This window comes from Manis pentadactyla, chromosome 14, assembly GCF_030020395.1.
Source record: "Manis pentadactyla isolate mManPen7 chromosome 14, mManPen7.hap1, whole genome shotgun sequence".
Classification (NCBI taxonomy): Eukaryota; Metazoa; Chordata; class Mammalia; order Pholidota; family Manidae; genus Manis; species Manis pentadactyla.
Window position 1 is genome coordinate 14,733,906 of NC_080032.1, and position 20,470 is coordinate 14,754,375.

General features: G+C 42.1%; 2 protein-coding genes across 3 annotated transcripts; one reads left to right on the forward strand and one right to left on the reverse strand.

Moving 5' to 3' along the window:
* Positions 1 to 3,784: 3,784 nt before the first annotated feature.
* On the forward strand, positions 3,785 to 11,359 carry SRSF9 (serine and arginine rich splicing factor 9). Its single transcript, XM_036929154.2, has 4 exons — positions 3,785 to 4,104; positions 6,355 to 6,515; positions 8,018 to 8,190; positions 9,607 to 11,359. The coding sequence occupies exons 1-4, from the start codon at positions 3,917 to 3,919 to the stop codon at positions 9,748 to 9,750; spliced, it is 666 nt and encodes a 221-aa protein (XP_036785049.1). The 5' UTR covers positions 3,785 to 3,916; the 3' UTR covers positions 9,751 to 11,359.
* GATC (glutamyl-tRNA amidotransferase subunit C) lies at positions 10,740 to 20,462 on the reverse strand. Of its 2 annotated transcripts, XR_008993889.1 has the most exons (5): positions 20,337 to 20,462; positions 20,069 to 20,241; positions 13,083 to 13,186; positions 11,982 to 12,235; positions 10,740 to 11,544 (listed from the first exon to the last, which is right to left on the reverse strand). XR_008993889.1 is itself a non-coding variant. In XM_036929156.2 (4 exons), exons 1-4 carry the CDS (start codon positions 20,415 to 20,417, stop codon positions 11,492 to 11,494), a joined length of 411 nt encoding a protein of 136 aa, XP_036785051.1. In that variant the 5' UTR covers positions 20,418 to 20,462; the 3' UTR covers positions 10,740 to 11,491. The 2 variants fall into 2 exon arrangements, 1 of the variants encoding a protein (XP_036785051.1); XM_036929156.2 differs by lacking the exon at positions 11,982 to 12,235.
* Positions 20,463 to 20,470: the final 8 nt, after the last annotated feature.

The following is a 20,470-nucleotide window of genomic DNA, read 5'->3' on the forward strand; positions in this document are numbered from 1 at the left end:
CCCAGAACAGTAAGAATCCAACTCCAAAATTATTAATGGATAATGTGATTTTTAGTGAAGGACTCTATGGGAGCTTATATTGAGATTGCAGAGCAATACTTCCTACACTGAGCCCTTAGTTATCTCTCCTCCTTCCCCAAATTCCCCCATGTCAGCTTGACACATCTCTTCCTCCCTATCCTTCCCCTACTATCCTGCAGATGCCCAATAGTCAAATTAGCTGTCTCCTCCTGAGACTCCACATCTCTATTCCTCTCAGCTGCCACTTCATACTGAAAAGGCCTCACCCCAAATAACTCCTTAAAGCCCTCAGTAAAGTCCAAACTCCATAATATGGTCTACTAGGCTTCGCAAGGCCCAGCACCAGCTCCTTCTACCCACTTTTTCCTGTTTGAACAGTTTGCCCCACCACACTGGGTTTACCCCTGGTCTGCCATGTTCTCTTCTATTTAGGTGATTGCTCATGCTGTCCTTTTTGCCTGAAAAGCCCTCCCCTTCTTCCCTATGGTTAACACCTACTGGCCTTTCAGGGCTCAACCTGAACATTTCCTCCTGGGCACCTTTCTTACAATCTCTAAGACTGTGTTAGGTGGTCTCACAGTTTGCTCTTATCACAATGTGCTCTAAGTGACTGTTTGAATATAAACCTTGAGGACAGAGTTTTATTACTGTATGCCCTAGGCCTCAATTATAGCAAGCACCCAATGATGATGAATAACGAGATGAGCAAAAGCTCAAAAGGACAACCCTGACTGGGGTCTGTAGCTTTAGTAAAGAATGGAGCCCACAGGCCCCTTAAGTGTTAAACCTTAAATCTACCTCATTTGTGTTCTAACTAGCAAAGGTTAGTACCCGGGCTCACAAAAACAAAATACACCTTTGGAGTTCCATGGATGATCATAAATGCTTCTAGCAATTTAGCTGTATTCCTTCTTAAACAGGGAGTCTGAACTTGCCACATGCCCATATCTGGGTAGGTATGAACCACTTTGGTGACTGCTGCCAGACTTTGCACAAAACAAACTGAATCCTTACTATTTACAAGCAGTCTTCCACCTAGAGTCCTATTGGGTCACTTAGCTGACTCCACTTTTCTCTCCTTAAGAGACTACCCAATTATCACCATCAGCATCTATTTTTGGTCTTTCCAGGCAACAATCATGTAGGAGTGGTACGACTCAAGAGGGTAGTATTAATACATTTAAACACACCCATAGGATGGGGAAGCATCTGGTCTTTAGGATGCCTCTAGGATATGTAAACTCCTATAAGGCCATGTACTTAGACTGAAGATCATACCTGGCCAGGGCTCTCTTCCTGCTTGACTTCTGAAGGCCAGCAAAGAACAAGTAGAAGCTTTACATAACCCAGAATACAACAGATGGTTCTTACTGTTTTATTTTGAGATAATTTGTGTTGAATTCCAACTGAAGAAGTAGTACTTTCTAATTACAGACAATTTGACAAATACAGAAATGCATAAATAAAAATAAAAATATAGATATCATTTCCATCAAGAGTTATCACCACAAACATTTGGGAGGTTATTTTCTTCTATGCCTTTTTGTTATAAGCAATGAGTATGTATGTATGTATATGTATACGTACATTCTCCTGTACAGACCTGAATAATATTGCTTAAAATTTTATTTTTTTCAGCATTTAAAAATGAAACAAAGTTGCAGTAATAAAGTTCAACTTTACAAAAAAAATGTATGATATCTAAAGTGAAATTTCAACAGTTGCATTCTTCAGACAACTGGTATCAGTTTGATAGATTCCTTCAGAATATATACTTATATGTGTATATGTACATATAAAACATTTTAAATTCACTCTCATTATAACTGAATTAGTGTGAGCTTAGTATCCTGCAAACCTTCATTTAATAAGTGTGTAACATTCAATATTATTGTGTTGAACCACTCCCATATTATCAGGAGTTAAATTTTTTAATTGCCCAGAATGCAATGAACATAATAATTTATTGTGAGAATTTATTTCCTTATGATAAAATTCTACAAGTAGAATTACTTGATCAAGAGGTATATGCATAAGAGAAAGACAAATACCAAATGATTTTCCTCATTTGTGGAGTATAGCAACGAAGCAAAACTGAAGGAACAAAATAGCAGCAGACTCACAGACTCCAAGAAGGGACTAGTGGTTACTAGAGGGGATGGGTGGGGAGAGAGGGAGAAAGGGATTATGGGATATCATGATTGGGACACATGGTGTGTGTGGGGTCATGGGGAAGAAAGTGTAGCTCAGAGAAGACAAGTGAGGACTCTGGCATCTTGCTACACTGATGGACAGTGACTACAATGGGGTATGGGGAGGGACTCAATAATGAAGGTGAATGTAGTGACCACATTGTTTTTCTTGTGAAACCTTCATAAGAGTGTGTATCAATGATAACTTAATTTTAAAAAAAAGATGTATATTATCAGGGCCTGATATATACCATCAATTTGCCTTCCAAAAAGTTATATACTCAATATAACACAGGTGCCTAATTTTTTGGGGGGGTGTATCATTAATCTACAATTACATGAGCAACATTATGTTTACTAGACTCCCCCCATCACCAAGTCCCCACCACAGTCACTGTCTAATGTTTTGTTAGATTTGATTTTAAAAGGCTCAGATGTGGTGTGACTACAAATCAACTACTTTGAGATTTAAAGTTTGGTTTTATTCCCTTGCTATTGCCAGCATTAATAGAGTTTGTTTTTAACAAGTTTCATAACACCTCCCCCAACATTTTATTGTGATATTTTTAGATCTACAGAAAGGCTGAAAGAATGGTACAATGAACACAGTGAATACACCAACTGTCTAGATTCTACAGTTAACACTCTGCTGAATTTGCTTTCTGTTAGCTACCCACCCATCAATCCCTAGAGGTTCATTTTTAATATGAAACATATTTTCAGATCAAGACTCTTCTAATGCAATGCGTCATTTTTGTAATGTCCCCAAATTCACTGCCCTGCACTATGGGATGTAAGTGTGAAAAAGTGCCAAAGTGGGAGTCTACCTAAGCCACTGGGCCTCTGAAGGAGTAGCACAGGGTGGGCGCATGGCTCAGGGTTCTAATCCTGACCCCACTATGAGTCCTCAGTTTTCTCACCTGTACGTCGGAATTCCCCCATACTTGCTAAGGGTTAAAAACACAAATCGCGGGAAGCACTCTATAATGATAGTTTGGACAGTTATTATTCTTTTATTTCCTCCTCGGTTCCGATGAACTTCAAGTCCAAGCAATGGAGTCCCTCTCGGGCTCTTACACCCACCTTAGTCCATTTTACACCCTCAGTTCCAAGCACTGATAAAACGGGGACGGGGTGGCCCAGAGGACTACTGACCTGAGACTGAGGGGCGCGACAGCCCCGCCCAGCCCCACCGTCCCGGACTCGTTCGGGCCGCAGCGAGATCAGCCTGCGGACGGGGCCAGACTGCCTCCCTCGGAAGCCGCGCACGCAGAATGACGGCCCGCTGGGCCGTCTCCCGCGCCACCCGCCTCATCTCAGTGAGCGCTCAAAAAAAGCATGTGAGGTGGGAGGCGCTACAGAGGCAGAAAACTGAGGCACAGAGAGCCTGAGTCACTTGCCTAAACAGCCTGCGAGTGAGTTACCTTCAGGAATTAAACCCAATCCGTCAGACTTCAAACAATCCCTTTTTTCGCCCCACAGGGGGCGCCAGCCTGTGCGCACGCGCAGTCCCCGCAGCCGCGTCCCCTTTAAGAGAATTCCTTTTGCCTTCTTCGACCCCTCTGCTTCCGCTTCACGTTCCCACAATGCAGTGCGGCTGAGCAACTCCGAGCCCGCGGGGACGCTGCGGGGGTACCCCGGCTGAGGCGGCGGCGGCGGCGGCGACGTGGGCTGCGGCAGGCCCGCGGCGTCGGGCGGTGCGGATGTCGGGCTGGGCGGACGAGCGCGGCGGCGAGGGCGACGGGCGCATCTACGTGGGGAACCTTCCGACCGACGTGCGCGAGAAGGACTTGGAGGACCTGTTCTACAAGTACGGCCGCATCCGCGAGATCGAGCTCAAGAACCGGCACGGCCTCGTGCCCTTCGCCTTCGTGCGCTTCGAGGACCCCCGGTGAGGCTGCGCCCCCCCACCCCCGCCGGCCCGAGGCCCCGGCCCCCGTCTTCCCTCTTCTCCCTCCTACCCGGGGCCTCCCCTCCTCCCTCAGCCAGAGCCCCCTCACGGCGCCCCCGGGTGGAGGATGAGGCCTCCTCTCACCACAGGCTCAGGGCGTCCTTTGCTCTGTCGTCACTTCCTCTGTTATTTTTTTTACTTTACTTGAAAACATAAAAGGTGGGTCTTTGGAGGGCCCGGGCCCGCCCAGGAGAGCCTCAGGGATGGAACAAATGACCATCCTCTCCCTCAGGCTGGAGAGGCACCCCTCAGGGAAAGCGGCCCAGGGCTTGGGAAACTTGGCCCCTGAACCAGCCTGGGAGAGGACTCGGTGAAGAGTAGAAGCGCACCCTCCCCCGGCCAGACCTCGCCCCTAGAGGGGAACAGACTGCGGGGATACGGATGCCTTTGGAGGTCGTAAAGGGGTCTCTGTGATGGATCAGATCTCTGTCCGGGCGCGCCCCCCACAAGGCCAGGGCCTCGTGGATTTGGAAAAACTTATACAGTCTGGGGTGGGGGATCTCTGATTTCACTTTCCTGTGAGGGAGACACTGCTGGCTGCTTAGGGCCCCCAAGGATTTGGAAGCTCTCGGTCGAGTAACTGGTTCAAAGGGGGTCTTTGTGATCTTGCAAACATTGTCGGTCTGACCGGAAAAGGCCTAGAAACTTTCGAACTGCTGTTGGTTGGTTCTTAGAAGCCACCGCGCTGTACTTACTGGTCAGTCCAGTTAGGGTAAATAAGAGCCTGCTGTTTTCCAGCGTTGTCCCAGGGAATGCTTTGCCTCTCTGCTCTCTTTAGGGTGCCTTTCTTAACCTGGTTTGTGGAATGGGGAGAGGAGAGCATCAGAGGTCGGGGAGGCAGGAAGCACCCTGAGGCTTTGATGGCTCTGAAGACTGACAGCTCAATTTCTAGCGTTTTGCCGTTTGTCTCAAAAATGGATCTAGGCATATTCACACCTTAATTGGAGAAGGTTGCACCTCTACTAATTAACAGTTCCGGTGTGTTTTTTGAACATTTGCTGCTATACTTTAGCCTAATTTTCAACTTGTAAGTTTGTAGTGTTAACCGCATTCCACAAATGAGGAAACTGAGGATTTAGAGAACTGTTGATAAAAAGAGAATGCTAGTAACGGATCAACCCAGGATATGAACCCCTTGTTCTGTCTTTCAGAATACAGACTTACTGTATGTTAGATTCTCATCTGTTCACATTCCTTTCATAAAGAAAAGTTATCTTTTATCACTAGTTCCAAGCAAAACACTGCCTAAGCTCCAAGCAGAATACTGCATACATAGTATCTTATTTAATCCTTATAATAACCCTGTTTAACAGGCATATTACATCTAGAAATGTCAACTTTTAATAAAAAGCATGCAGAGACAGCTGAAGAATTTCAACTTGGGTCAGTCTGTATTCAGAATCTGTTCTTAAACCCTAGCAGTTCAGCCTCTCTGTTATAAATAGAGCCAGGATTGCACTGGATGTGGTCCTCATTGCTTTTAATCCTGTGACTAGAATCTTGGTAAGTGATTATGTATGCACCTGTGACAACTGAATGATGGTCCTCATTAGCCCATCTCCAACTCTGCTTGTCCACCCAACCTCTGAGGCTGTTCTTCCTCCCACCCAATATTGGAGAACCAGCTTGGCATTTCTAACCCTCCTAGAGCCTAAGAAAGACTTAAAGTAACCTTACTGAATATTTACCTCTTTTGGTGAAATTATACTGAGTGTGGTTTTGACAACTACAAACCATGATGATGAAGATATACTTGAAAGAGCTCCAAATTCCGCACAAAGCACTAATTTGCATGTCTTTTGAGCCTTCTTTTTAAGTAGGTTTTTCTTTCTGTAGATTTGATTGTATTAGACCTTGTGGAAGAATATTATAGTGTGTAGTGTGCATTTTGAGAAACTGCTCACTAAGGTTAGAGAGACACTTTCATTGGTGAAATCAGTAATCTAGCAACAGTTTTTTTTTCTACCAAATTAGTCCTCTTTAAGTGTTTACCCAGGCATTATATTTCATACCTAGAATGTGTGACAACTATAAAGTTTAATTCCAGTATCATGAAAGGTCTTCATGTAGTGCATCAAGATCCTGTTTTTTTCTCACTGTAGGTTTCCCTCTTTTACTTGTTACACATGCCCCTCACTGGGAAGTCAGCCAGCCTTCTGAGCAACACTAACTCCAAACTTTTCTTTGCAGAGATGCCGAGGATGCAATTTACGGAAGGAATGGTTATGATTATGGCCAGTGTCGACTTCGTGTGGAGTTTCCCAGGACTTACGGAGGTCGGGGTGGGTGGCCCCGCGGTGGGAGGAATGGGCCTCCTACAAGAAGATCTGATTTCCGAGTTCTTGTTTCAGGTATGTTCCTTTCAGACCGAATGAGGGGATGCGTGTAAAATACTTGGCACAGAGTCTGATCTCTTAAGAAATGTTAACTGTTATTCCTCAGTGCATGGGATACATGGGGCTTTCTCTTCTATAGCCCATGTACAGTGACAGTCTGAAGACTTTCCCCACTTTGCCAGTGAGGCAGGTATTTTGCAAATGAAATTGCACTTGGTACAGTTTTGGTAGAACATAAACTTGCTTCTTATAAAGGAACTTCCTAGTTTTGAAAGGAAAGTTGATAGCAAAACCCACTGAGCTGGGATTCTAAAGATGTTTTCTATTGGAATGTACCTTAGTATCAAACTTACTAGAATGACATTCCAGGAGCCAGATTTTGAACAACTTACCCAGCTTTGGATCCTGAAAAGGGCCAGCTTTTGTGGTGGTTTTGGAATTAGCAAAAAAGAAAAAGAAAAAAAAAAAACAACTGGGAGTCTTAGGGATTGTGTTGTAGAGTGTATAATGAAATATCCAGGATCGACAAGTGATGACATGCTAAGCTCAAAAATTTATGCATCTTTTCAAAATATTGACACATTGGTAAAGACATGCAGCCTTCTGCACATTGCATGGGTGTGTTAGAGCCCTGGTGAAGTGAAATGTTTTTGAGGAGCCTGGCACCTTCTTAGATGTGAATGTCACATAATCACAACAGATTAATCACATGGTGCTTAAGAATGATGCTCTCAATATCTGCCTATCTTGTGTCCCTTTGTTATTTTTTAACCCCAGAACTCTATTCCCTCTTTAGGATGTCATAAATATCTTTTTTTCCTCTCCATGCTGCTCTGAAATCCTGTTTAGAAAACTATTAGGAAATGGCTGCAGTCCTGAGCTGTGAGCGGTAAACACAGCCATTGAAAGCAGGAGCACATTTCCCTTTCATGATATCAGGTAGGGTTGTATGACTCCCAACTAGTTTTAGCATCTGATTCTTACCTTTTCCCCCACTGTATTGAAGAATGTTGGTGATCTTTTAAAAGGTATTCTGTCTAGATTGTCTGTCATTCATACCTACAAGAAAACAAGCTTCAGATTGTTCTATTACCTTCAGCTATACTTCGGTTATTTCATTGGTGGTTTCAAATTCCTGTGTCCTAGGAACCCAGTTAAGCAAGAATAACTAGTACTGACAGATTTCATAATGGAAAAAATTAGAGCTCAGAGTCTTTGGAGTTTGGAATTATTTATGAAAGACTAAATTCTCAAGAGATACTAAACCTATATTGGGATGGACTTCTTGCTGTCAGAAAGGGTTGGTCTTTGATTAGCATAGGACCAGCTTCTTAAGGTGATTTACCACACATATTTTAGTGTTTTTTGGGTTTGTGTCCAAGATTTGTGATATGGGGATCCTTAGGATTTAAGAGTAGTAATTGATGGAGAAGAGACCTGAGGTATTGCTGGCTCTTAACAGGGCAGTTAACATGGCTGAAGGATGTGGCCTCTTCTCTTATGTTCTCTGTGCCTAGGACTACCCCCATCAGGCAGCTGGCAGGACCTGAAGGATCACATGCGAGAAGCTGGGGATGTCTGTTACGCAGATGTGCAGAAGGATGGAATGGGAATGGTTGAGTATCTCAGAAAAGAAGACATGGAATATGCCCTTCGTAAACTGGATGACACCAAATTCCGCTCCCATGAGGTAGGTCCCCACCTGTTGAGCTTGTACCCAGGCCACTCTACCTGAAGCTGATCTTGCAGAAGTAGTAGCAGGCCATGCATTTGCCATTTAATTACCTCACAGTACCATTAAAGATCTGTCTTAAGTGGACAAAGTCAACGAATTCATCATGCCTAAGCCCTGCAGGGACTTAAGAGAGAGAAGTCTGCAGTCATAGTATTTTTAAGCCACAGAGAGTACTGGTGCAGTCATGTGGTGAGCTGTTCTGTGATACTAGCCCTTTTCACAACTGGCTTAATCTGCAGTGTCCCTGTGTAAACCTAATTATTATGGCTGTCCTTCCTACTGGTCTAGTCTGGGCTCTATTATCATCTCAGCCGTTCTAGGTACTGTTTTGGGGGCTAACTTGTCACTTCATTTTTCCTTTTCCAAAGTAGTACAAGCCCCTCTTTTGAAACCGGAGCCCCCTGACTCAAATGGTGACTCTTCCTTTGATACCACTGAGACCAGATATGAGACCACTACCACAATTGGACATTGTTTTCTGGTTATCCTGTTCTGATTTGCCGTGGAGTTTTAGCATGTCTGGAGACATCAATTTCCAGGCTCATTTTGTTTTCTAAGGATTCATGTTAACTCCTCAGTTTTATGGCTTTGAGGCTGCATGGCTTAATAGTACTTTTGCTCAGACTGTTCTCTAGGATGTGAATTTAGAGCAGAAACAAAGCAGCACCTGGTCCCAGTTGTACTGCAAAGCAGGGCCTCAGTAAGGGTAAGTCCAGTTACTGACTTCACCTAGGAAAAAGCATCTGGTTGATTTTATCTAGCATCTTTAGCTCTTAGAATGCTGGCTGAAGGCAAAGTGTCTCGAGAAAGGCCTGGATATGACTCCTCTGCTGCTTACATAATTTCTTAGCAAAGTTACTCTCTGAAACCTGCAAAATAGTTAAAATAATAGCACTGGTCTTGTAAGACCTGCCAGGGAGCTAAATTATGAAGATAACTGAGCATTTAGCTCAGGTCCTGACACCTGGGAGGTCTTGAATACAGATTAATTCTTTACTTAGGTGCTCAGCTATAGATGCATGTATGAGGTGGCAGGGGATTGAACTGTTATGATCTCAGACCCTTTCCAGTTTATTTTAGAGATCTGTGGGTCTAACAGTAATAGCTAGTATTTGAGCATTTACCACGTCATGTTGCCATTTATTTATGTCACATCGGGCAGATGGTAACATTCAATTTTCCTCATTCTTGAAGGGAGCTAGTGATAAGACTATCTCAGCATTATTGTGAGGGTTTAATGAGAGAATATCGCATGAGGCAAATATCAAGTGCTCAATACTTAACTATCATTGTTACAGTCATGTTAGGTGTTACTGTGCTTTATTCTTCTGGATCATATACTTTCCTTTACTATTTTTGTTTGAATTTCAGGGTGAAACTTCCTACATCCGGGTTTATCCAGAGAGAAGCACCAGCTATGGCTACTCACGGTCTCGGTCTGGGTCAAGAGGCCGTGACTCACCATACCAAAGCAGGGGTTCCCCACACTACTTCTCTCCTTTTAGGCCCTACTGAGACAGGTGACGGAAATTTTTTCTTTATTTTTTAGATGAACTGAGCTGCTTTGTGCTCAGAATCTACATTCCAGATTGATAATTTAGTGTCTTAGGAAATTTTTTTAATTTTTTTTTTTAAGGAACTAAAACTACATAATTTCTACGAGGGCCATATAAGCAGTGAAACATTTTAACTGCAGAAATTGTGGTTTTTGTTCAGAAATAAGTTGTATATTTTTCACCCCTGATTATGGGGAAAAAATCAGTGCTGTGTCTTTGTGGGTTACTCTCCTCTGGAGATCAGCAGTTACTGTGACTGAGTTGGCCCATTCTGTTTAGAAATATATTTTAAATGTTTAGTAATTGACGTGTGGTTGTCCTTGATTAAATTAGTTCATAGATTTCACCAACCAGGCACACTGATTAAAAAAAAAAAAATCACTGAGTTGTAATGGCAGCTTGTACCTGCCTGGTAAGGAGTAGGAGGGGTAACTTTATTTGGGGATAAAGATAATTACTCTGATGGTGGTTCAGGATTCTCTTATAATTCAAGGCCAGGCTTATAACTGAAGTGCCTTAAAGAAAAAGGGAGCACTGCAGATAGGGCAAGGGAAGGGGAAGAATAAAAACAGACTTTTAAAAATGGGCGGCAACATAAAGATCACTGGGAAATTCTTAGCCAAAACCAACTTTGGCAGTTTAGTCAGGAAAAAAAAATCTCTTGGTTCTCACTCTTACCCCTTCATCTGTCTCATTTATCCTTGGTATCTGAGCTTTTTTTTACAAAAAAAAAAAAAACCTACTATATCTTGGATTCCACAGTTTGATAATTACTGGTGGGGGGCTTCTTTGTCCCAGGCCCAGGCTGTTTTGTTTTTCTTTTTAAGTCATTTTGTTAAGTATGCCTGACATAAAAAGTCATTTATTTTATGTATACAACCCAGTGAGTTTGGGGTTAAGTGTATACTCTTGAAACCATCACTACCATCAAGGCCACAAACATATCCATCACTTCTCAAAATTCCCTCTTTTAATATTTATATGTGGTAAGAACATTTAAGATCTACCCTCTTGGCAAATTTTTAGTATACAATACAGTATTGTTAGCTGTCTTAGGGTTATTTTTACAGTTCTTTTCAGAAAAGCTATAGGTGTGGCTACAGTATCCCTTTTGCATATATTCACTTTGTGGCATGGTGGATGGTTCTAGGTTAGAAGTTCCCAAGCTGTAAAGTCTACTTTCAATACCCTTCAGATTTTAGGAAAAAGTTAGCCCTCTGCCTGGAACAAAGTGGGTACCCAGGAATAACTCTGAGTGTGTTTAGTAAAGACAAAAGGCTGCTTGAGTTGCCAGAAAGAGCAACTAAAAAGGACAACCTGGGCTGTGAATATACTGATTAGACACAATGTCTAATAGTTACAAAAAAAAAAAATACACTTAAGTGCAGTTTTAGACAGTCATTTTGGGAGATAAGGGGGAATAGTGTCTTATAGACTGAATTGTCTATGAGTAAATACTTGATCTATTTCCTTGGAAACTGACAATACCTTTTACTTCCATTACCATCAGGAACTCATTGCCTTGCTTTGGCTGGATCTTTCCCAGTTCTGTCTTCAGTAGAGTTAGTTAGTAAAAAATACTTAACCGTCAGTTTTTTTTCAGGTGACTGAAGGAAGTAGGGATGTTAATGTTCACAGTAAAATACTATCGTTGGATGGGCTTCTGTGTATTCACAGGTACCCTTTCCCAGAACAGCTACTTAGCTGTGTGGAAAGGGATCTTGTTCATCCAGCTTTGGCAAAGAGATGTTACCTGTTTGAAAACAGTAACAAAAAAGAATGTTATAGCTGAGTCTGCTTCCCAACTGGCTCTGCTGAGCCAGCTTATCACTTGCTTTGTCATGGAAGCAAGTACATAAATAGCCACATAATGGAAATAAGTGTAGCTATTCCTGTTTTTCTAACAATTAATATCTGAAAGATTAACAGAAGTGACCTTAATGTGTACAGAGACAGGTTAGGCATTTATATGCATATAGGAGTGGAAGGGAAGACTATGACTGTGAACTCACTGTGTTCCAAGAAGCAAAGTCTGATGTAAGAGTCTATTTGAGAAATACCATATGTGATCAATGGACATGTACTGAAACAGCAATGACTATCAGGTTCAGATGATAAAATCATATTTCTCTCTATAGTTAACTGAGGTGGTTTAGTGAATCAGAGGCATGATTAAAGAGAGGAGCTTACAAATTTTTTAGCTTTCTTTCCCATCCTTGCTTGAAGTAGAGATTTCCTTTAACTGCTTGATCTTGATCAAGAAGTAACCCCTGAGCTGGAGAGCTGAGCTGATGTTTGTCTCTGGAGGCTGCTTAGAATGGTTCTCCTCTGAGGAGACCTTCTGAACTTGAACTTGGCACTTGGAAAGCCAATCTACCTGAGTGCTTAGACTAGTCGCATTCCCAAATGTCCAGAGTGTACAGCAGCTCTGAGAACCCACCTGTCTGCAAAGGAGACAAAACAGTTCAACCCACCCAAGGTTCTGGATTTTATTATTTGCCCAGAGTCATTTTAAAGCTTCCGTTTAAAATAGTTACAGTGAGGTTTAAAGATGCAAACCTCCAGATAGGTGTTTGCAAACTGATGGCTCACAGGATACACCTGGCCTGCAGGGATGTTTTATTTACCTGGAATTTTTTTCCTTTAATCTTGAATTACTTGTCAGTATTTAAAATTTGGGAAATATCACAAAGAATGCCAGATGTGCAGATTCTCTGGGAAAATGGGCTCACATTACTGCCTGGCACTGAATGAGAAGCAGCGTCAGTTCCCCCTCTAGGTGAAGTTTGAGCTCCACATTTGCCACTGTACACACCCCTCCCCATCCCAGTCCTGTTTTGCTCATTCCTGTTACTGACTGGCCCCTAGAGGTGATGGTGACTTCTGGACTCTACTGTGGTTTTTATTTTTTCATCATTATTTCCAGTTTTACTGAGGAACTGACATACACTGTATAAGCTTAAGACGTACAACATAATGATTAGATATTGTGATTAGTTAGCATCCATCATCTCACATAGTAACAAGTTTTTTCCTTGGGGTGAGAACTTTTAAAATCTATTCTCTTAGCAGCCTTCAAATATACCATACAATATTGTTAACTATAGTCATCATACTATACATTATAACCCAGAACTTACCTTGTAACTGAAGTTTGTACCTTTTGACCACCTTCACCTAATTCTTGCCTTATACTTTTCAATGGGCTTTCACATAGCAAATTTGGACCAACGTTCCTACTATGTTCTTAGTTTACTGTGGGACCTGTTAACCACTTTGAGCAACACATACCTGGGGGAGCCACAAAATACTCCTCCACAACTCGATGGGCATTTTGTAGTAGTTCTTCAGCACAGTTGCCTTCTACCACATTGTCAGATCTCAAGTATAGACATCTACAAAACAAGAAGCTCAAGGTTACCTTCTCAGCAGGGCTTCTTGGGCATGTATAGGTGGGAAGGGTCACTAATGGGAGAACAAGGGAACAGCGTAGTCCCGTGTCAGAGTCACAGCTCAGAGAAAGAGGAACTGTGGTCAACAGTAGACCACCCAGTCTACAGTTTGTAGATTTGCCTGACAACCCTGTGAGGTAAGTAAGTGGTCATTATTTCTCAGGACTGATGTGTTTTAATAAATATTTTTGGATGATTACCACAGGTAAACTACTTTTGGTGGAGATAGGTAAAAAGGCAATTATAACCCAATGTGTTAAGTCTTACAGGTAAGCAAAGCTTGCCAAGGAAGTGGAAGGGGGCACCTAATCCAGCTTGGATGAGGAACAGGTACTTAGATGATGTCAATGCTACAGGATGAGTAAGAAATAGCTGGATGGAGGGATAGGAAGTGGACTTATTGGCAGGTGCAGAAACTTGCTAAAGAGTGGTTATAAGTGACAGAACTGGGATCTGAGCCCAGTTTTGGCACCCTGAGATGAGTGTCTTTCTCACCACAGCCCCCTCTGTATATAAAAAGTACCTGCCCTTGTATGATGTACCATAAACATTGCTTAAGAATCCCCCATTGTTCTTTGGGCTTAGTGGCTTCATTAAGGTATTCAGATGACAAACTAGTGAAACCAAACAGGAAATGAACCTGTCTATGAGGCTTCACTACTGTTTCAATGTTAAAAGTGCACAACAAGGTCTGAGTATGCTTCCAGGTACTTGGGCTGAAAAATAGGCAGTTTCCTCACTTTGATAGGGGAGTAGTCAAGCTATCTCTGCTCTGAGCTAGACAGACTGAGGGCTAAAGAAAAGGGCAAAGATGTGACATAAACATCTGGGCACAAAGGCTGCTTAGCAGGCTAAGTTATCATAGGACTCTTTTAGGAAAGGCCTATTTTTTTTTTTGAGGTATCATTGACATACAATCTTATGAAGATTTCACATAAGCAACATTGTGGTCACTACATTCACCCATATTATTGAGTCCCTCCACACACACCACCACAGTCACTGTCCACCAGTGTAGCAAGATGCCAGAGTCACTACTTGCCTTTGTGTTAAACTATCTTCCCCATGACCCCACACACATGTGTGCCAGTCATAATCCCCCTCCCCAAATCCCTCCCCAACCTGTCCCCTTTGGTAACTGCTAGTCCCTTGGAGTCTGAGTCTGCTGCTGTTTTGTTCCTTTGCTTTGTAGTTATAATCCACAAATGAGTGAAATCATCTGGTACTTGTTTTTCTCCACCTGGCTTATTTCACTGAGCATAATACCCTCCAGCTCCATCCATGTTGCAGAGGATAGTATTGTTTTCTTATGGCTGAATAATATTCCACTGTGTATATGTACCACCTCTTCCTTATCCATTCATCTTCTGATGGACATTAGGTTGCTTTCATATCTTCGCTATTGTAAATAGTGCTGCAGTAAACACAGGAGTGCATATGTCTTTTTGAATTAGGGATCTTTTTTGTTTTGGTAAATTTCTAGAGTGGAATTCCTGGGTCAAATAGTATTTCTATTTTTAGTTTTTTGAGGAACCTCCATATTGCTTTCCACAATGGCTGAACTAATTTACCTTCCCACCAACAGTGTGGGAGGGTTCCCTTTTCTCCACATCCTTGCCAGCATTTGTTGTTCCTAGTCTTTTGGATGTTGGCCATCCTAACTGGTGTGAGGTGATATCTCATTGTGGTTTTAATTTGCATTTCCCTGATAATTAGCAATGTGGAGCATCTTTCCATGTTCCTGTTGGCCATATTAATTTCTCCTTTGGAGAAGTGTCTGTTCATATCCTCTGCCCATTTTTTAATGGGGTTTGCTTTTTGGGTGTTGAGGCATATGAGTTCTTTATATATAATTTTGGATGTTAACCCCTTTTTCAGATGTGTTGTTGACAAATATGTTCTCCCATACTCTAGGGTGTCTTTTTGTTCTACTGGTGGTGTCCTTTGCTATACAGCAGCGTTTTAGTTTGATGTAGTCCCATTTGTTAATTTTTGGTTTTGTTACCCTTGCCTGAGGAGATGTATTCAGAAAAAAGTTGCTCATGTTTATATTCAAGAGAGTTTTGCCTATGTTTTCTTCTAAGAGTTTTATGGTTTCATGACTTACATTCAGGTCTTTGATCCATTTTGAGTTTACTTTTGTGTATGGGGTTAGACAATAATCTAGTTTCATTCTCTTGCATGTAGCTGTCCAGTTTTGCCAACACCAGTTGTTTGAAGAGGCTGTCATTTTCCCATTGTATATCCATGGCTCCTTTATCATATATTAATTGACTATATATGCTTGGGTTTATATCTGGGCTCTCTATTCTATTCCATTGATCTATGGGTCTGTTCTTGTGCCAGTACCAAATTGTCTTGATTACTGTGGCTTTGTAGTAGAGCTTAAAGTCAGGAAATGTAATCCCCCCAGCTTTATTCTTCCTTCTCAGGATTGCTTTTCACTATTTGGGGTCTTTTGTGGTTCCATATGAATTTGAAAACTATTTGTTCTAGTTTGTTGAAGAAAGCTGTTGGTATTTTGATAGGGATTGCATTGAATCTATAGATTGCCTGAGGGACGATGGCCATTTTGACAATATTCATTCTTCCTATCCATGGGCATGGGATGTATTTCCATTTATGTCTTCTTTAATTTCTCTCGTGAGTGTCTTGTAGTTTTCAGGGTATAGGTCTTTCACCTCCTTGGTTAGGTTTATTCTTAGGTATTTTATTTTGGATGCAACTGTAAATGGAATTGTTTTCCTGATTTCTCTTTCTGCTAGTTCATCGTTAGTATATAGGAATGCAACAGATTTCTATGTATTAATTTTGTATCCTGCAACTTTGCTGAATTCAGTTATTAGTACTAGTAGTTTTGGGGTGGAGGGAAAGGCCTTTTTATTTTGTGGCACCCAGCCTAGGGCCAGCCACAGTAAACACTCATGGTACCAAATGCAGAGCTGGAGTCTACCCCAGTTTCTGGCACTATCCTAACTTTGTGGCCTTGAACAGGTATGATCTCTCCAGATCTTAAGTTTCTTGCTAAGAAAGTGAGGGTTACACTAGATTTTTTTTTTTTAAACCATACAAGGATTATGCATCCATTTAACAAAACTTGGATAATAAAAGCCACCTGTAAAGGTGACCATCAGACCTTCTGGAGTTTGTATTTTTGTTGGGTGTGTAACAGTGGCTAAGAGCTTGGGCTCCTGAATCACAGCTGAATTCAAATCCCAGTGCCACACATGGCATGTGTACAAGTTACTTATCATCTCCATGTATCAGTTTTCTCATTTGTAGAATGCTTCATAGAATTGCTGAGTAGATTAAATGAAATGACATTAAAAAAAGAAGCTCTGAAAATGTTGGGCCTGCATTCACACAGAAGTAAGAGGTAGGTGCTGAACAGCACCTGCTTCTTTGAGAAGAGTAAGTGCACCCAGGTATACCTCAGTCCCCACCCCTCATTCAAAGTGTTCCTATGTATTTATTAACCTGCTGTAATCATGCATAACCAGCCCAGCCCTTACATACTGGAGGCTGCTAAGTGTTGCTGGACACTTGGAGATTTTGACAAAATAAGACTTTCTACTATGACCAGCAAGTGGTTAAAAGCTAGTTTCCCAACAGTAGATCTAAAAGAAATTATTTTATTAATTCCCTTGGTAATCAGGTTTCTTACATAAGTGACAAGAAAAACAAAATTCACCCCTTTAAAAATAGCCACACATTTCCACCTAATTACTGTTTATGCTGGAGTTGTTTCTAGAATAAACCCACACCTCCCTATTTTCTTAATCAGGCTACTGAAGTTAGGGTCTGTGACGGTGGTACGCCAAGAGACACCTTCACTTGGCAAGCTGCTGAACTTTTCTTGACTTCAAATTCATGCATAAAACCCCAAACAGGATCAGATGAGCTCTTTAGATGCCAATCAGTTATTAACAGCATTCATCTTTCTCAGAGTTCTGTGAGAGAATGAAGCCCAAATACTGCAAGATACCCATTTTGATAAGTATGCATTTGGGCTAATATTAGTTATACACTTGGAAGACTTGAAAAGAGAGTCCTTTAAATCTTTCTGTGTTCTGATTCAGAGGAAAAACCCTAGTTGAGACAGGGTTCGACTGTAAAGCTCACAGACAAGGAACTTAAACCAGTAACTGGGAAATGCTAATAAAAGCATTTAATGAAAGCACTACAGCAGTCCATTTGCAACATGGATGGACCTAGAGGGTATTTTGCTAAGTGAAGTTAAGCCAGGTGGAAAAAAATACCATATGATTGTCACTTTTTTGTGTAGTATAAAAGCAAAACAACAAAATAGCAGTAAACTCATAGACACCGAGAAGTGACTGACGGTTACCATGGGGGAGGGGGATTAAGGGGCACAAAATCTCAATCATAAGTTGTTTGCAGGGATGGTATGTAGTACAGCATGGAGAATATAGCCAATGATTCTGTAACATCTTCCTATGCTGACAGTAGCTTTACTAATGGGGTTGAGGATTTAATTAATATGGTAACTTTTGGACCACTGTGTTATATACTTGAAACCAATGTAAGACTGTATCAACGATACTTCAATTAAAAAAAAAAAAGATACAGAAAAAAAGCAATACAGCACAGAGGAAGAAGAGCCTCTGTCAGCCCTTGGCCTGACCAGTTGGAGGGACAATTCTGCTGCTGGTTTCATTTATTTGGCCTCTGCCCTGGTATTAGACTGCCAGGAGTGGTTTCTTGGGGCACCACTCTGGGCTGATGTCCCTAGGCACCCTCTTGGAGAGGTGGGCAGGGTGAGTTTAAATGATGCCCCGCAGGCCACAATGAAGCTTTTATCTTTATCCTCAAGAGCACTGAGAAGCCACCCGAAGGGCTTGGATTAGGAGAATGACAACAAACTTCTGTTTTGAAGTGTTGTGCAACTTTGGGCAAACTGGTTAACTGCTCTAGACCTGAGCATCAGATTCCAAAATAGAGACAGGATTTGAAAGAAAGACTAAAGGTGTGAACTGGAGGCTGGTAAGCATTTTACACAAAAATTATGGTTACAGGTAGGTCTGGCTCTCCCTATTGATACTAATGGCAGCTAATCTTTCTTGCTCCCCACCTGTACTAGGAGTTTATTTAAAAATAAAATCACATCAGAAAAATGGTAGGATGGAAAGTTGTATCTTGCTCTTATTTTTATGAGCTACATACCCATCCTCCCCAAGAAGCTGCAGTACCAAACAGCAAACAAGTTCACTTTTCCAAAAAGATCATTGTCTTTAAAAATGTATTAAGATTCGGCAACAGTGGCAGAGACGGGTGGAGGCTGGATTCGGCAACAGTGGCAGAGACGGGTGGAGGCTGCACCCTTTATAAGTATGCAGCTGACCCTTGAACAACATGGGGGTTAGTGGTGTGGCCCCCCTGAAGGGCAATCAGAAATCCACATATGATTTTTGACTCCCCAAAAACTTTACTAATAGCCTGTTGGCCAGAAGGCTTACCAATAATACAAACAGTTGTTAACACTTTGTATGTTAATATGTATGATATACTTTAAAGTAACCTAAAGAAAACAATGGTTTTATCAAATTGTCACAAATCTCCAAAATTTTTTCCAATATATTTAATGAAAATATTCCACATATAAGTGGACTCATGAGTTCAAAGCCTGGTGGTTCAAGGGTCAACTACAGTATTCACAACCTACTTTGTCAAAGACCCCACCCCCTTTGCTACTATATTACAGGACACTATCACTACTTGTGTTATTTCTCTGCCTCCTTCTTAGGCAATTGTGGTTTTGGCCCGAGATAGAAAATGGAAAGTTAAAACTTCTCTGTTCATTTCTACTTTCTTTAAAACTATTATTAACAGTTTCTTGCATGCCTTTTCAGGAACAAGACAAAACAATGCATACACCAGAATGTATGATAGATTACATAGAAAGTATTGATAATACCATAATGTTTTTGATTTTCCCTTTTTTATTAAATAAAATTTGAATACCTTTCGGTGTCAGTATATATTGTTATTTTTTCATTTCTAATAACTGCTGAATATTCCATTGTATAATAATGTGTTTGGCCATGACAAACACTTAGATTGTTTCTGGGTTTTTTGTTTTTTATTTATGAGTATACGTATGCATGTATGTTTTATAAACGCATTTGCATACCCTGGGCACTTGTGATTACACCTTGATGCACCTTCACAGATAATCTCCATAGGGATTCACTAGGTCAGAAAATACGTACATTTAACATTTTGAGACAGGAATCCAACACCAAGTCAGATATGAGCTTACATTCGAATAACGAGACATAAACAAAAATAAAAACATTAGAAGAAAACCCAACAGGATAAGGAGATAGCGACTGGAAAGAAAGGGTGTTGGGAGTTGTCAGGAGAGGCCCTTTGGAGGGTATAAGCTAAGATCTGCCAAGAAAAAAAATGCAAATATCTCGGGCAAAGAACGAATGTGGCATGTTGGAGGAACAGTAAGCAAGCCAACGTGGCTGGAATGTCCGGGGCAGTTATGTTCGATTGGTAAGCAAGGACTAGGTCATAACCTACAGCCTCGAAGGCAATAATTAGGAGTTCGGATTTTGTTGCTAGTTACGGGGGTTCTCGAGGATTTTATTTTTATTTCGTTTACCTCGAGGACTTTAAACATAAGATCCACAAAGAACAAGAGGCCGCGTGAAAGCACTTTCCCAAGGGGTGGCCGTGGGAAAATTACTGCATCTCGTTAAGGCCCTTACCCCTCCGTGAATTGACGTACTAATCGCCGCCTAAAATGTCTAGGACAGCGCCACAGGCAAGGCTTCGGGGCCGCAGCCACCAGCTTACCTGTCCTCCAGTACTGACTCCATGGGCTCCACCCCGTCGGTGTCCACCGCGCGGAGACGGTCGGCAAAGGTGATGGCCTTCTCCAGCCGCGCCACGGCCTCCCGGCTGCCGAAGTCCACAAGCGCTAGGCGCTCCAAGTGCTCGATCACGTCGGCCGTGATCCGGCCACTTCCCTGGGTGGGGATGAAGAGGAGGGTGTGGGTCACAGGTGGGGCGTAGGCCGCTTAGAGACTCGCTTCATCACCCGCCTAGATGTCCCCAGCCCTACCTGAGGATCCGCCTTGGAGGTGAAGCCCCGGAGCCAACCCCCAGGGCCGCGAAGGCCCAGCCGTACAGCCCGCGCCCACATTTGTTTCTCGGCCTCCGTAGTGCGTCCTCACGTAAGGCCGAGCGACGAGCCCA

Coding starts and splice junctions, on each gene's coding strand:
- SRSF9 (XM_036929154.2), top strand. CDS start 3,917: ATGTCGGGCTGGGCGGACGAGCGCGGCGGCGAGGGCGACGGGCGCATC. Junction 6,516..8,017: donor TTTCCGAGTTCTTGTTTCAG/GTATGTTCCTTT, acceptor CTCTGTGCCTAG/GACTACCCCCATCAGGCAGC. Junction 8,191..9,606: donor CCAAATTCCGCTCCCATGAG/GTAGGTCCCCAC, acceptor TTTGAATTTCAG/GGTGAAACTTCCTACATCCG.
- GATC (XM_036929156.2), bottom strand. CDS start 20,417: ATGTGGGCGCGGGCTGTACGGCTGGGCCTTCGCGGCCCTGGGGGTTGG. Junction 20,242..20,336: donor CCTCCAAGGCGGATCCTCAG/GTAGGGCTGGGG, acceptor ATCCCCACCCAG/GGAAGTGGCCGGATCACGGC. Junction 13,187..20,068: donor GAGTCAGTACTGGAGGACAG/GTAAGCTGGTGG, acceptor CTTGTTTTGTAG/ATGTCTATACTTGAGATCTG.